Here is a 16,840-nt window from a genome sequence, read left to right on the forward strand (position 1 = left end):
TTGCTGGTGATACACAGTTTTCCTCATTTTTGTGACCTCATTATTATCTGTTTATCTGAGACAGTTAAATAATTGATGTAAGATGTCTCAAGATGATGTAAGATTCTTTCTATTTTAGAATATATATATATATTCATATATATTAACATTTAACATTCTAATTCTAATTCTGTGCACACATATTACATATTAGGTATAAGACTATTGTAGACATTTTGTCAGAATACTGGGAGTTTCGTGGACATTCTAGAGTGAGTGACTCTCAGAGGTCAGCATGACCAACAACATAGGTCACTAGTCTCTATGCTTGTTTTTAAATTTACTTTGGGAAATATTTTCAGCCACAATGTAGTTTTGACAATTACATTAGGATTTTGTAAAATCAAATTTAAAACCCAAATGTTATGATGCTTTTCCAAGATGAATTGAAAAAGAGAAAAATTTATTTGTTTTGCACTCTATCTTTTTAATATCCTGCCATAACACTGTGTGCTATTTGTGCTTCTCTAGGTGGAAACTGGAAGGTTTCAGTAATCACGAGTGACTTTCCAAATGCAGGGACCAGCTCACAGGTTTATATTGTATTATATGGACAATGTAGAAGCTCAGTGCCTATATATCTTTATGGAAGAGATGGGGCTCGGTTTCAGGACGGACATGAAGACATCTTTACTGTAAGTTATAAAATGGAGTAAAATGTATTAATGAAGGGATACAGCTAGCGGGAGCTTTGGAATGAGTGCAGCTGTCAATAGACCCTTCCTACTGAACACCATATGTCTTGTTAGTTTAAAGATTAGTTAAAAGAAATTCATGGCTATCTTTGTTCTAGCAGATTTACCAGAAGTAAATCGACCACATGGGGAAAACAATAGCTAGAGAGAAACACTTCATGTTTAACAGTCATTGTTTTTATATGGTCTTGGCCATACCAGGCTGGGACTTAGGTAGGCAATTTTCACTCTCCTTCCTGTCTTCCATTATAATCTCTCCAGTCTCATCTGAGTCCTGGAACAGACTTCTTTCAGGATCCCAATCTCCCATCTGACCTCCATTCCCTGTGGACTCCATCATACCTTGGAGTGGACCCAGATTTCTTCCTTCCTATGGACCCTTTCAGTACCCCTTACTAGTGTATCTTGTTCCTTTATGTCAGCCCCAGATACCTAGAAACACTTTTTATGTGGGACCTTCATTGACCACATATGGTAGGGACTCAGGTAAATGATTCACATTGTGTTGCCTGTCTTCCATTATGAACTCTCTAGCCTCATCCTCAGCTTGGTAACAACCTGCTTGTGGGTGCCCCTCCTCCTACCATAACTCCACCCATTGGACACCCCAACTTCAGACCTAGGGTTCCCCTAGCCACTTCATCCCCATCTCTTCAGATTATTCTTTGCCTTACTGCAATCTGCTTGTAGGGTCCCCTCTTCCCACTATACTTCCAACTCCCTGAAGACCCTGCCTCTTGATGTGGACAGAAGTCCCTTAGCTCTTTCCTGAAGTGCCTCTCAACTTTTTCTCCTAGCCCACGTCTATCCTCTCTGTGACCCAGGAACCCACAGACGCAGTCTATACCAAGCAACTCATACCCACCACAATTTCTTAAGATGCAGAGAGAGCAACAGAAACCAAGGAAAGCAACACCCACCAAATAAAGGCAAGACCAGATATCATGAATTACAGTCACTTCAATCATCCCAAACCAGATGCCTAGATACTAGCACAAAACACAAATATTAACAGTAAGGCAATGCCCCTCCACCAGAACTCAGACACCCCACTTCAGTAGGCCCTGAGAAAGGCACTATAGCTAAAGTCTCAGATAAAAACTTCAAAAATAGCAATTGTGATTATGTTCAAGGACCTTAAAGAGGATATGAATGAAACCTATGAAAACACAAACAGTGAAATGAAATGTTAAAAACAATTCAAGACATGAAAATAGGAAGATAATTGTGAATGTTACAACTCTGGGGGAAAGTTATCCTGACTGCTTGGCGAGTCAGGCTATATCCTGAGCTGCTAGGGCAGCTCTGGTGGCTGGAGCTACAATGGTACAGCTCAGCTCTGGAGGGAAAGGTATTCTGACTGCTCAGGGAGTCAGGCTATACCTTGAGCAGCTAGGACAGTTCAGCTCTAGAGAGAAAGGTATCCTGACTGCTTGGGGGGTCAGGCTATACCTGGAGTTGGGGTGTGGTGGGGAATTGTCTCCCTGCAGGGTATAGCAATCCTGCTCCTCTCCTGGGGAGCCACCAGCTCCCACTTAAGGAGGCTTCCCAGCAGAGCTCTGCTTCTTCTCCTGCCCAACATGCTGCTTCTTTTGGTTCACTCTGCTAGAGGAGAAACCCCTGTAGAAATGTAGCAATCTCCTCTGGTTCCATTGAAAAGTTGTTATTTTTCTGCTCTGCCTTGCTCTGTCCCCTAAGGGAATGTCTCTGCAAGGTTTTTTTCTGTTCAGTCCCATATGGGATGTCTCAGCAAGATCCTTCTGTTCAGCTCCACCTTGCTCAGCCCCCCTAAGGAAACATCTATGCAAAGTTTTTTCTGATCAGTACACTAAGGGACGTCTTAGCAAGGTGCTTCTTCTCTGCACTGGTAAATGAAGATCTTCACACCCAAGACTCTTTTGAGAAAGAGATTTATTTGGGAAGGAGGAGTCTAGGAGAGTGGCTGCCTCTACCAGAGTGGGAAAGAAGAGCTGGCAACCAAACAGACAGGGTGGTTTATATAGGATCTCTTGGGGACAGAGTTTCTCCAGGAAGAAGATTTTCTGTCCAGTAATTAGTTAGTTTTTTCCTGCTCAGGGACTGGTTAGTTTTGTTGGTCAGGGGCAGAGGTGTCCCTGATTTCAGAGCCAAACTGTGTTTCTTTCACTGGCCTTTCTTAGCTTTTTGGCTCTAATTCTAAGGCCAGGGCATATTTCTTTCGTTGGCTCTGATTCTAGGGACAAAGTGTGTTTCTTTGTCACTGATTTCAGAGTCAGGGCATTTTTCTTTGGTTCTGGGTTTAAGGATAAAGTGGTTTTTTTTTGCTGGCTGGGGTCCTAGATCTAGGCTGTGTTTCTTTCACTGATTCTGGGCTCCAGAGTCAGGGTGGGTTCCTTTAGCTGGCCCCTTTCTCCTACAATAATCACTACAGAAAATCCAAACTAAAATAAAACTGAAAATGAAAAAATTAGGCTATTAACAAAAACTATAGAGGTAAGCCTCATCAATACAGTATAAGATATGGATGAGAGAATCTCTGGCATCAAAGACAAGGAAGAAGAAATGGATACCTCATCAAAGAAAATGTTAAACAAACAAACAAAAGATCAGGTACCAAACATACAGGAGATCACACCATGAAAAGATCGAATCTATGAGTAATAGAAATAGAGGAAGTAGAATAAACCTGGGATAAAGGCACAGAAGGTGTTTTTTTTTTTTTAAAAAAAAAAAAAAAACTCACAGAAGAAAATTGTCCAACCCTAAAGAAAGAGGTGCCCAAAAAGGTACAAGTAGCATATAGACCACCAAATAGACATAATCAGAAAAGAAATTCCCCATGGAACATAACAATCAAAACAATGAATGTATAGAACAAAGAAAAATATTAAAGGCTATAGGAGAAACAGACCACATAACATATAAAGACAGACCTATTAGATAGCATCTAATTTTTCAGTAGAGAAAAGCCAGAAGGTCCTGGACAGATATTCTACAGACTCCAAGAGATCACACATACCAGCTCAGGCTATCAACCACAATGTAGAGAGAAAGAAAATATTTCTCAATAAAACAAAATTTAAGTATTTATCCATAAATCCAGCTCTAGATAAGGCACTAGAAATAAAACTTCAGTCTGAAGAGCTTAACCACACCCAAGAAGACACAGGAATAAATAATCCCAGAATAGCAACTTAAAAGAGGAAGGAAGAACCCACACGATAACAACAAGAGTAACAGGAATCAATAAATGCTGCTCATTATTAACTATCAGTATTAATGATCTCAACTCTCCAATTAAATGATACATGCTAACAGGTTAGATTTGAAAACAGGGTCCATCTTTCTACTGCATCCAAGAAACACACCATTCTATTAAGGATAGATATCACCACAGGTTAAAAGGATGGAGAAAAGATATTCTAAACAAAGAGACCCAAGAAGCAAGCCAAAGTAGACATTTTATTATATGACAAAATAGACTTTAAACAAAAAGTAATCAGAAAAGATAGAAAAAGACATTACATACTAATCAAAGGAAAAATCCACCAAGAGGATATTCTAATTATAAACATTATGCACCAAACATAAGGATACCCAAGTTTGTAAAAGAAACACTACTACAGCTAAAATCAATATTGACCCTCACATACTGATAGTGGGAGACTTCAATGCCCCACTCTTGCCAATAGACAGGTCATCTAGATAAAAGCTAAACAGAGAAATACTGGAGCTAAATGATGTTATACATTAAATGGACCTAGCAGATATTTACATAACATTTCACCCAAATATGAAAGAATATACTTTCTTCTCAGCAACTCATGGAACTTTCTCTAAAGTTGACCATGCACTTGGGCATGAAGCAAGTCTCAACAGATATAAGAAAACTGAAATAACACCCCACATCTTGCTTGACTACCATGGGTTAAGATATCAACAACAGACAACAGAAATCTTACAAACTCATGAAAAGCAAATAATTCACTACAGAATGAAAAATAGGTCAACGTAGAAATTAAGAAGGAAATTAAAATCTTTTTAGAATGAATTAAAATAAAACTACAATATACCCAAACATATGTGATACAACAAAGGTGATATTAAGAGGCAAATTTATAGTATCAAGTGCCTGCATAAAAACAAAATTGGAGAGATCTTACATGAACTCACAGAGACTTTGCAGCGTGCACTGGGCCTGAATGGGTCTATACTAGATGGGTTCCTAGGAGTGAGAAGAGAAGTAGCTCTTTATCCTAGAAACTGTCTTCAATTGATAACCATTTGTAAGTGAAAAATTAGTTTTCTCTGAGGAAGTCTCATTGGGAAAACCTACCTCTTAAGGGTAGGCCTCATGCCCATCTGTAGATGGCCACAACCAAACAAACTTAATGGTACCTTTGGATGTTTTGTGTCTCATACTGTTGTGCCAAGGCATTTTTTTAAACTTTACAGATCCTTTGCATAATATATACATATATTATGACTTCTAGTTTTGTGTTTCATATGACTTCTGTGTGTGTGTGAACATGTGTTCCTCTATGTCTATATGTGTTTCTATTGCTTTTTCTTTGGCTCTTTTCATTCTGTTTGTTGGTTTAGTCCTATTCCAATTTGTCTGTATTTGTTTATTTTATAGATTTAAAGGTGAAATAACACCACTTTTCTTTCAAACTCTTCCAAACATTAAAACAGGTGAGATAGTTTCCTAATGTCTTCTATAAGGTCAGCACTACCCTTATGTCAAGCCCAAAGGGAACTTGTCTGAGGAATAAAGCTACAGACTGGCATGCTAATAAGCACAGCCATAAAAGTCTGCAATGCTGGGAAGCTGAATCCAGAAGCACACTAAAAATTATTCTACATTGTGACAAACTGGGATTCATCCAAGTAATGGGCATTGATTAAACATAGAAATAACATAATGTGAATGCCATAACAAATATTAAAAATAGGATAAAGAAGAGAAATACATAATCAAGATATTGCTGAAAATTTGACAAAACCAACACTTTTTCAGGATAAATTGGGTGTTTTTGTTAAAAAAAAAAAAAAAAAAAAACCTAAAACTGAAAAAGAACTCTGTCTTAGTTTGGGTTTTATTGCTGTAAAGAGACTCCATGACCATGACAATTATTATAAAGGAAAACATTTAATTGTAGCTGGCTTACAGTTCAGAGGTTTAGTTCATTATCATCATGGTGAGAAGCATGGTAGCATGCAGGCAGAAATGGTGCTGGAGGTAGCTGAGAGTTCTACTCCTGGATTCACAGGCAGCAGGAAATGACTAAGCTACTAGGTCTGGCTTGAGCTTCTGAGACCTCAAAGCCAGCCCTCAGTAACCCACTTCCTCCAAGAAAGCCACACCTACTCCAGCAATGCCACACCTCCTAATGGTGCCACTCCCCATGAGCCTATGTAGCCATTTTCTTTCAAACTACCACAAACTCCCTAACCACAATACAAGGACATTTATGTAAAACCCAAAGGTAACATCCTTAAAGATCAAAGATTGGCAGATTTCTCCCAATCAAGAATAAGACAATGATTTCAGATTTTTGCCATGGCTTCTCAGCAATGCTCTGAAAATTTTAAGTAGAGAAATTTATCAAGAAAAAGAAATTAAAGGCATTCAAATTAGAGAAAGAGAAAGCACATTAGAGATGGTTGCCAGGAGTTCAGGAAAGGAGAATGGGGAATAACTAAAATGTTCTGGAAGCAAAGAGTTGAAAAATGATACTGTGACCACACCACAATCCACTAAATAGCATGCCTTAGAATTTTTTAGATGTTAACATTTGTTTTGCATACTATAAACAATGTAAAAATAAAATACTCATTTTAAAAACATAAAAAAATGAAGCTTTGCAGAGGAATATATGTAAGAGAAGAATTTACGAGAATAAGTAAACAGTGAACAAGTAAAGCTTAAGGAAGCCAACACCTCTATAAACAAGGGGTAAATGTCACCATGCCAGGAATCAATCAACAGGGACAGGACAATAGAGGATGAAGGCCAACAGCAGAATTCAGAAAGCAGGAGCTAAAGAAATGGGTCAGCACATTTAGGCACTTGCCACGAGGCCTGGTGACTTGAGTTCCATTCCCACATGGTGAGAGAAGAGAAGCAACCCTGTGAGTTGATTTTTGACTAACATACATGTGCTAAGATACATGCATATATGCAGAAGCACACACGAACACACCCGAGTGCAAAAACACATGCAAGCACACAAATGTACACACACACACACACACACACACACACACACACACGCACACACACACTAAATAAAGTGAAAAGCAAAACCAATTAAAAAAAGAAGACACCAAAAGCAGCAGACTGTCACAATGAGAGAAGGAAATGAGAATGAGAAATTGAGGAGTTCTTTTCATATATGAAAAATATATAATAATATAGAAAAATTATAATATAGAAAACTATTCAGCTCTATAAATTGTATGAATTTATAATCTAATTAAAATTTAAACATGAGACAAAATGGTACAAAAACAATATCAAAATTTTCATACTCCTTTTCTTATAGTAAATTCTAAAATTATTTCTTTCATACAAAAAATAATAAAAAAACTTCATTTTTCTTTTTTTTATTGAAAATACAGCTTTTTCATAAAATATATGCTGCTCATGGTTTCCCCTCTCTCATCTCCTCTCAGATCCTCCCCACCTGCCCAAATCCATGTCTTCTTTCTCTCTTTAGAAAAATAAACAGAAAAATAAATCAAAAAAGGGCATGAGAATCACACACACACACACACACACACACACACACACACACACACACACACACACCCATATGCACAAAAGACACAGAATCAGAAACCATAATATATAAGCAAAACACCAGTAAAGTTAAAAAAATCCTCCAAAAAATACCATTGAGTTCATTTGTGTTTGCCTTCTATTGCTGGGCATGGGGCCTGCTCATGTGGTTTATATACTCACTGACTCTCCATAGGAGGAAACTAATTTTTCATCTCTAAGCAAGTGTTAATTGTAAATAACTTCCTAGCTAAGGACAGAAGCTCTTATTGACTTCCTCTCTTATCACTGGAACCCCATCTGGCGTGGATCTGTACAGGCCTGTGCATGCTCACAGTCTCTTTGGATTCATGTAGGCCTCAGTCCTGTTGTTCATGCAAGGCACTGTTTACTTGGTACCATCCATCCCCTCTGGCACATACCCTCTTACTGCCTTCTTTTCTGCATAATTCCCTGAGCCCTGAGTGGAGCGGTTTAAGGAAGATATACCATTTAGGACTGTGTGTTCCAAGGTCTCTCACTCTCAGAACATTGTCCAGTTGTGGGTTTCTGTGGTAGTTCCCATATACTGCAGGAGGAAGTTTCTCTGATGATGACTGAGGAAGATATTGATCTATGGGTATAGCAGAATGTCACTGAGGGTCACTTTATTGTTATATTCCTGTAGCAGAAATATATTATTTGGTTTTTCCCTAAGCCTATGGCCTATCCAGTTTCAGGTTCTGGGCCACCCAAGGAGTGTCAGGCATGCATTTCATCTTGTAGAGTAGGAATTTAATCCAATCAGAAGGTGGTTCATTACTGTGGTAGTTTGAATGTAATTGTTCCCCATAAACTCATGGTGAATGGCATTATTAGGAGATGTGGTTTTGTTGGAGTGGTGTGGCCTTGTTGGAGGAAGTGTGCCACTGTGGAGGTAGGCTTTGAGTTCTCCTATGCTCAAGATATTCCCAGTGTCAGAGTCCATTTCCTTTTACCTGCAAGATATCGGACACTCAGCTACTTGTCCAGCACCATGTCTGCCTGCATGCTGCCATGTCCCACCATGATGATAATGGACTGAACCTCTGAAACTGTAAGTGAGCCATCCCAATTAAATGTTTTCCTTCATATAGTTGTCATAGTCATTGTTTCTCTTCATAGCAATAGAAACCCTAACTAAGACAGTTACTTATACAACGTTTGTGCCACTATTGAACCAACATATCACGTAGGCAGGTAATCTTTGTAGATTTCAGGATTTGTAGCTGGGTTGATGGTTACCTTTCTCTTTTGGTATCCTAAAGAGTACCCTTCAGTACTATAAGCAGTAGTCACTAGGGATGAAGACTCTAGTTAGAACAAACTAGATTTCTCCATGTCGATGAGATACCTATATATTGTCTTCAGCAATAGAGGCTTATCATCAGTTTGTGGAGAGTAATCAATAGCCTTGGCAACAACCTGAGTTGTTTGGTGGTTTCCATGGGGCCCTTTGGCCAAGAATTCAATTAGAGGTAAACCATTTCTGGCACTGGATGTTTCACTTGGTAGTGAAGGATGTAGAGTTGGGGTTTTGTCTCTTCCATTATTTAGTGACTGCATTTAGATTTCTTTCATATATGTACATATTTTAAGAAGCTTCTACTACAGTAGATTTCCATATGACCCCTCAAATGACCCTTAGTGTTGGTTGTTCCTCCTTATATTCTTCCCTTACCCTCCTTCCTCCATTTCTTTGTTTAATCATACTGTTCCAGTCTAACTCTTGTCTCTCCATAACTGTCTTAGTTATGGTTTCTATAGCTGTGAAGAGACATCATGACCATGGCAACTCTTATAAAGGAAAACATTTAATTGAGGTGGCTCACTTACAGTTTCAGAGGTTCAGTCCATTATCATCATGGTAAGACATGGTAGCATGCAGGCATACATGATGCTGGAGAAATAGATGAAAGTCCTACATTTTGCAAGCAATGGAAAGTGGTCTGAGTGTTACACTGAACAAAGCTTGAGCATATATGAGACCTCAAAGCCCACCTCTACAGTCACACACTTCTTCCAACAACGGCATACTTACTCCAACAAAGCCACAGTTCCTAATAGTGCCACTCCCTTTGGGAGCCATTTTCTTTCAAACCATCACAATGATTATATTTTATCTCCCCATCCTTGGGAGATCCTCCCCCACCCTACTAGCCTCTTACTCTGTACCTAACTTCTCTGGTATATAAATTGTAGTGTTCAAACTGAAGGCTTAAAAGCTAACATCTACATATAAGAGAATACATATAATATTTGTCTTTTTGGGGTCTGGATTACCTCACTCAGGATAAATTTTTTCTATCTCCATCCACTTAGATGTGAATATAATGATTTCATTTTTCATCAGCTGAAAAATATTCAATTGTGTATTGTAAAAATGTATACATTTTCATTATTCATTCACCTATTCCATTCATTTGTGGATATCTAGGCTGTTTACATTTTCTGGCTATTGTGAATTGAGTAACAATAAACATAGATAACAAAGTTTCTCCTTAGTAGTAGGGAGTCTGTTGGGTATATGACTAAGAGTAATATGTCTGGATTGTGAGGTTGATATATTCCCATATTCCTGAGAAACCACCATATTGATTTTCACAGTGGCTGTACAAGTATACACTCCCACTAGCAATGAGTAGGTCTTCCCTTTTCTCTATATGCTAGCTGGCATGAGCTGTCTTTTGTTTTATTGATCTTGGCATTCTTACCAGTGTGAAGTAAAATCTCAAAGTAGCTTTGATTTGGGTTTCCCTGATCAGTCGCTCAGACCCAACCAAGTAAACACAGAGACTTATATTATTTAAACTGTTTGGCCTAATGGCTCAGGCTTCTAGCTATCTAGTTCTTACATCTTAAATTAATCCATTTCCATTAATCTATACCTTGCCACATTGCTCGTGGCTTACCGGCATCTTCACATGCTGTTTCTCATCATGGCGGCTGACAGTGTCTCCTCACTCAGCCTTCCACTTCCCAGCTTCATTCTCCTCCTTGTCCCGCCTATACTTCCTGCCTGGCCACTGGCCAATCAGTAATTTACTTACTGACCAATCAGCAACACACTTGACATACAGACCATCCCACAGCAACTAAGGATGCTGAACATTTCTTTAAGTATTTCTAAATTATTTGAATTTCATCTTTTGAGGAATCTTTGGTTACTTCTATACTCATTTTTAATTGAATTATTTGTTTTCTTTATGTACAGTTTTTAAGCTCTTTATATATTTTAGATTATTAACCCTCTATCAGATGTGCAAAAATAGATTTATGTTCTATGCTTCTCTTAGTTTCTAGGTTTTTAAATTATGAATCCAATCTCCTGTTATAAACCTTTTCGTCTTGTCTATTGTATAAGTTTTGGTGGTTTGTGTGTTTCTATAAATTTCTTAGTAAATTTAGCTTTTAATAAATTTAACTCCTAATAATTTAATTTTAATGAATTTAATTTGTTGACATTATACACAATATTTCTATAACTATGCTGTATTTTTAAAACCCTTTTTATTTTTGTGAAGTTTTTACGTAACATCTCATTAAATTTCTAGTTTTACCAATTTAAATATTTCTCTTTTCTTGATAGTTACAGTAGCCAAAGGACTGTAAATTCAGTTGATAATTTTTCTGAAGAACTGCCTTTGTTTGATAGATTGTTTTATTTTTTTTAATATGCATTAATCAGTTAATTTTTTTTTATTTCCTTCCCTCTGCTAGATTAGGGGTTAATTTACTTTCTTTTAAGGTAGAAAATTGGGCTACACATTTAAGTTTTTCTTTCTTTTTTGTATATGTGGTTATAGTTATGAATTTCCTTATGAGCTTGGCTTACACTATCTTCAATATGTTGTGCTTTGGTTTAGTTACCTCCATGTGTTTTATAATTACTGTGGAATTCCTTGTTTGACCAACTGATTGAGAATATGCTGTTTAATTCAAATACAATTTTTCCAATTTTCCTTCTAATATTTATTTGTGGTTATATTCCACTGTGATTAGATGATATATGTTATTCACGTTTGCTTGTTTTAAAAATCTCCTCCCTCCACTTTTTTTTGTCCATGTATTGCTATATAGTATGGGCTTTCAATTTACTGTGTAAGACTAGGCTGACCTCATATACTTGCAATCCTTTTCCTTCTGAGTGCTGGAATTATAGGTATGTACCACCATGCCCACTCATAATTTTTGAAAATGTCAAGAACCAGTATTATATAACACATCTTTTATATAAGAAAGGTTTTATGCATAGTTGAGAAGATTTTATATTTGTTGTTGAATGAATGTTGGATAGATGCTAGGCCAAGCTGATATGCTGTACTTCCTTCTGATTCTGTTTATTTATCTATCATTTAAGCCATATTTCTACAGTTTATTATAGTGGACTGTGTGTTTCATTACACAAACTTGTTAAATTTTGCTTCCTTGGGAAAGGTATATAACTTAGTAACACAGTATGTTCTCAGCATCTGTAGGGCCTTGGGTTCAATATATAGCACTACATTTTTGGCTTTGTGTGTTTCAGTGCTCTGTGGATTGTGTACATGTTTGTCATTCTGATGTCTTTATGAATTGATCTCTTTATCAGTATGCAATGTTCTTGTCTGAGCTGTATTAAAAAGTATAACTAAAACATGTTTTCTTGACTCTTTTATAGATCACAGTTGGGGATATAGGAAAGCCATTTAAGATTCGTATTGGCCACACTAATTCTGGATGTTCCCCTTCCTGGCACTGTAAGGGGGTAAGAATATCATATAATTCCTATTTTACACAAACTTTTCTACAAATTTTCTTCAAGAATCAAGTTTCAGTGAGGCATTTTGTAAGTGCTATGAAGTTATGGAGTCACTAATGTAAGCATTATAACTCAGATGGAAAGGTCTCCTGGCAGCCAGAAGCCAAGGAATACCACAAAGTCACACCACACAACAAACCTCACACAAGAGATTATTGGGAGGGAAAAAACTAGGAGTATGGTTGCTTCTGCTTGGGTTAGAAACAACAGCAAACTGAACAGGATACAGGGCTTGTATAGAGTTTCTTGGGAAGAGGGTAGAACTTTCCAGGGTAGAGATTGGTGGGATTTCATGTCCAGAGATAGGCTTTTTATTCTGTAGGATGGAGGCAGGATCCAGCAGTTAGGGCAGTTAGAGTATTCTGTGGGTGGAACCTGGCAGTTAAATGTCCTTGTGGGAGGGGCCTGGCTACTTGTGTGGCATGAGGGGCTTACATTCCTCCTTTTTTGTTTCTTTTTTTTTTTTTTTTTTTTGAATTTATTTTAATTTATTTTGCAATACAATTCAGTTCTACATATCGGTCACGGATTCCCTTGTTCTCCCCCCTCCCGTCCCCCTCACCTTCCCCCCAATGCCCCCCCCCCCATTCCCATCTCCTCCAGGGCAAAGCCTTCCCCACAGACTGAGGTCAACCTGGTAGACTCAGTCCAGGTAGGTCTAGTCCCCTCCTCCCAGGCCGAGCCAAACAATCCTGCATAGGCCCCAGGTTTCAAACAGCCAACTCATGCAATGAGCACAAGATCTGGTCCCGCTGCCTGGATGCCTCCCAAACAGATCAAGCCAATCAACTGTCTCACCCATTCGGAGGGCCTGATCCAGTGTGGACCCCTCAGCCATTGGTTCATAGTTCATGTGTTTCCATTCATTTGGCTATTTGTCCCTGTGCTTTATCCAACCTTGGTCTCAACAATTCTCGCTCATATAAACCCTCCTCATTCTCGTTAATTGGACTCCCAGAGATCCACCCAGGGCCTAGTCATGGATCTCTGCATCCAGATCCCTCAGTAGTTGGATGAGGTTTCTAGCACAACAATTAGGGTGTTTGGCCATCCCATCACCAGAGTAGGTCAGTTCGGGCTGTCTCTCGACCATTGCCGGCAGTCTGTTGTGTGGGTATCTTTGTGGATTTCTGTGGGCCTCTCTAGCACTTTGCTTCTTCCTGTTCTCATGTGGTCTTCATTTACCATGGTCTCCTATTCCTTGTTCTCCCTCTCTGTTGTTGATCCAGCTGGGATCTCCCGCTCCCCCAAGCTCTCTTTCCCTCGACCCTCGCCTTTTATTACCCCTACTCATGTCCAGGCTGTTCATGTAGATCTCATTCCATTTCTCTGTCATTGGGCAATCCCTGTGTCTTTCTTGGGGTCCTGTTTTCCGGGTAGCCTCCCTGGTGATGTGAGTAGCAGACAATTCATCCTTGTTTCATGTCTAGTATCCTGCTATGAGTGAGTACATACCATGTTTGTCTTTCTGAGTCTGGGTTACCTCACTCAGGATGATTTTTTCTAGATCCATCCATTTGTCTACAAACCTCATGATGCCATTGTTTTTTTCTGCTGAGTAGTATTCCATTGTGTATATGTATCACATTTTGTTTATCCATTCTTCAGTTGAAGGGCATCTGGGTTGTTTCCATGTTCTGGCTATTACAAACAATGCTGATATGAACATAGCTGAACAAGTGCTCTTATGGTGTGGTTGAGCATTTCTTGGGTATATGCCCAAGAGTGGTATAGCTGGATCTTGGGGGAGATGAATTCCCAATTTTCTAAGAAAGCGCCATATTGATTTCCAAAGTGGTTGTACAAGCTTGCATTCCCACCAGCAGTGGAGGAGAGTTCCCCTAGCTCCACATCCTCTCCAGCATAAGGTGTCTTCAGTGTTTTTGATCTTAGCCATTCTGACAGGCGTAAGGTGGTATCTCAGCGTTGTTTTGATTTGCATTTCCCTGATGATTAGGGATGATGAGCAATTCCTTAAATGTCTTTCGGCCATTTGAGTTTCCTCTGTTGAGAATTCTCTGTTTAGTTCTATAGCCCATTTCTTAATTGGACTGTTGGGCATTTTGATGTCTAATTTCTTGAGTTCCTTATATATTCTGGATATCAGTCCTCTGTCAGATGTGGGGTTGGTGAAGATCTTTTCCCATTCTGTAGGCTGTCGCTTTGCCTTGTTGACCGTATCCTTTGCTCTACAAAAGCTTCTCAGTTTCAAAAGGTCCCATTGATTGATTGTTTCTCTCAGAGTCTGTGCTACTGGTGTTCTATTTAGGAAGTAGTCTCCAATGCCAATGCGTTCAAGACTACTTCCTACTTTCTCTTCTAGCAGGTTCAGAGTAGCTGGATTTATGTTGAGGTCCTTGATCCACTTGGACTTAAGTTTTGTGCACGGTGATAGATATGGATCTATTTGCAGCCTTCTACATGTTGATATCCAGTTTTGCCAACACCATTTGTTGAAGATGCTTTCTTTTTTCCATTGTGCACTTTTGGCTTCTTTGTCAAAAATTATATGTTCATAGGTGTGCGGATTAATGTCAGGGTCTTCAATTCGATTCCATTGGTCCACATGTCGGTTTCTATGCCAGTACCAAGCTGTTTTTATTACTGTAGCTCTATAGTAGAGCTTGAAGTCAGGGATCGTGATGCCTCCAGAAGTTGTGTTATTGTACAGGATTCCTTTGGCTATCCTGGGTTTTTTGTTTTTCCATATGAATTTGAGTATTATTCTTTCCAGGTCTGTGAAGAATTGTGTTGGTATTTTGATGGGGATTGCATTGAATCTGTAGATTGCTTTTGGTAAGATTGCCATTTTTACTATGTTAGTCCTGCCTATCCATGAGCATGGGAGATCTTTCCATTTTCTGACATCTTCTTCAATTTCTTTTTTCAGGGACTTAAAGTTCTTGTCATATAGGTCCTTCACTTGCTTGGTTAGTGTTACCCCAAGGTATTTTATGTCATTTGTGGCTATAGTAAAGGGTGATGTATCTCTGATTTCCTTCTCCACTTCTTTGTCCATTGTATATAGGAGGGCTACTGATTTTTTTGAGTTGATCTTGTATCCTGCTATGTTGCTGAAGGTGTTTATAAGCTGTATCAGTTCCTTGGTGGAATCTTTGGGGTCGCTCAAGTATACTATCATGTCATCTGCAAATAGGGAAAGCTTGACTTCTTCCTTTCCAATTTGTATCCCCTTAATCTCCTTATGTTGTCTTATTGCTCTGGCTAGAACTTCAAGTACTATATTGAATAAGTATGGGGAGAGTGGACAGCCTTGCCTCGTTCCTGATTTTAGTGGAATTGCTTTGAGTTTCTCTCCATTTAATTTGATGTTGGCTGTTGGCTTGCTGTAAATTGCCTTTATTATGTTTAGGTATGTTCCCTGTATTCCTGATCACTCTAATACCTTTATCATGAAGGGGTGTTGGATTTTGTCAAATGCCTTTTCTGCATCCAGTGAGATGATCATATGGTTTTTTTCTTTGAGTTTGTTTATATGGTGTATTATATTGACGGACTTTCGTATGTTGAACCACCCTTGCATCCCTGGAATGAATCCTACTTGATCATGGTGGATAATTGTTTTGATGTGTTCTTGGAGTCTGTTTGCCAGTATTTTATTGAGTATTTTTGCAGCAATGTTCATGAGGGAGATCGGTCTGTAGTTCTCTTTCTTTGTTGTATCCTTGTTTGGTTTAGGAATTAGGGTAATTGTAGCCTCGTAGAAGGAGTTTGGTAATGTTCCTTCTGTTTCTATTGTGTGGAACAATTTAGAGAGTATTGGTATTAACTCTTCTTTGAAGATCTGGTAGAATTCTGCGCTGAAACCATCTGGTCCTGGGCTTTTTTTGGTTGGGAGACTTTTAATGACTGTTTCTATTTCGTTAGGGGTTATTGGACTATTTAAATAGTTTATCTGGTCTTGATTTAACTTAGGTATGTGGTACCTATCCAGAAAGTTATCCATTTCTTTTAGGTTTTCCAGTTTTGTCGAATAGAGGTTTTTGAAGTATGACCTGATGATTCTCTGGATTTCCTCAATGTCTGTTGTTATGTCCCCCTTTTCATTTCTGATTTTGTTGATTTGGATGCTCTCTCTCTGTCTTTTGGTTAGTTTGGATAAGGGCTTGTCTATCTTGTTGATTTTCTCAAAGAACCAACTCTTTGTTTCATTAATTTTTTGTATTGTTCTCTTTGTTTCTATTTTATTGATTTCAGCTCTCACTTTGATAATTTCCTGGCGTCTATTTTTCCTGGGAGACTGTGCTTCTTCTTGTTCTAGAGCTTTCATGTATGCTGTTAAGTCTCTAGTGTGAGATTTCTCCAACTTATTTATGTGGGCATTTAGTGCTATGAATTTCCCTCTTAGTACTGCTTTCATAGTGTCCCATAAATTTGGATATGTGGTGTCTTCATTTTCATTGATCTCTAGGAAGTCTTTAATTTCTTTCTTTATTTCTTCCTTAACCCATTGGTGATTCAGTTGGGTATTATTCAGTTTCCATGAGATTGCAGGTTTTCTGT

At 38.4% G+C, this 16,840-nt stretch overlaps 1 protein-coding gene across 1 annotated transcript in view; it reads left to right on the forward strand.

The window, feature by feature from the left end:
* Rp1 (RP1 axonemal microtubule associated) overlaps nt 1–16,840 on the forward strand; it is a 248,267-nt gene that overhangs the window by 42,891 nt on the left and 188,536 nt on the right. Inside the window, exons 3-4 of the mRNA XM_052717680.1 lie at nt 511–674; nt 12,176–12,262. Coding sequence (XP_052573640.1) covers nt 511–674; nt 12,176–12,262 — 251 coding nt within the window. The remainder of the gene's footprint in view (nt 1–510; nt 675–12,175; nt 12,263–16,840) is intronic.

This window comes from Peromyscus californicus, unplaced genomic scaffold (assembly GCF_007827085.1).
Source record: "Peromyscus californicus insignis strain IS unplaced genomic scaffold, ASM782708v3 Scaffold_5__1_contigs__length_169319896, whole genome shotgun sequence".
In the NCBI taxonomy this organism is placed as follows: domain Eukaryota; kingdom Metazoa; phylum Chordata; class Mammalia; order Rodentia; family Cricetidae; genus Peromyscus; species Peromyscus californicus.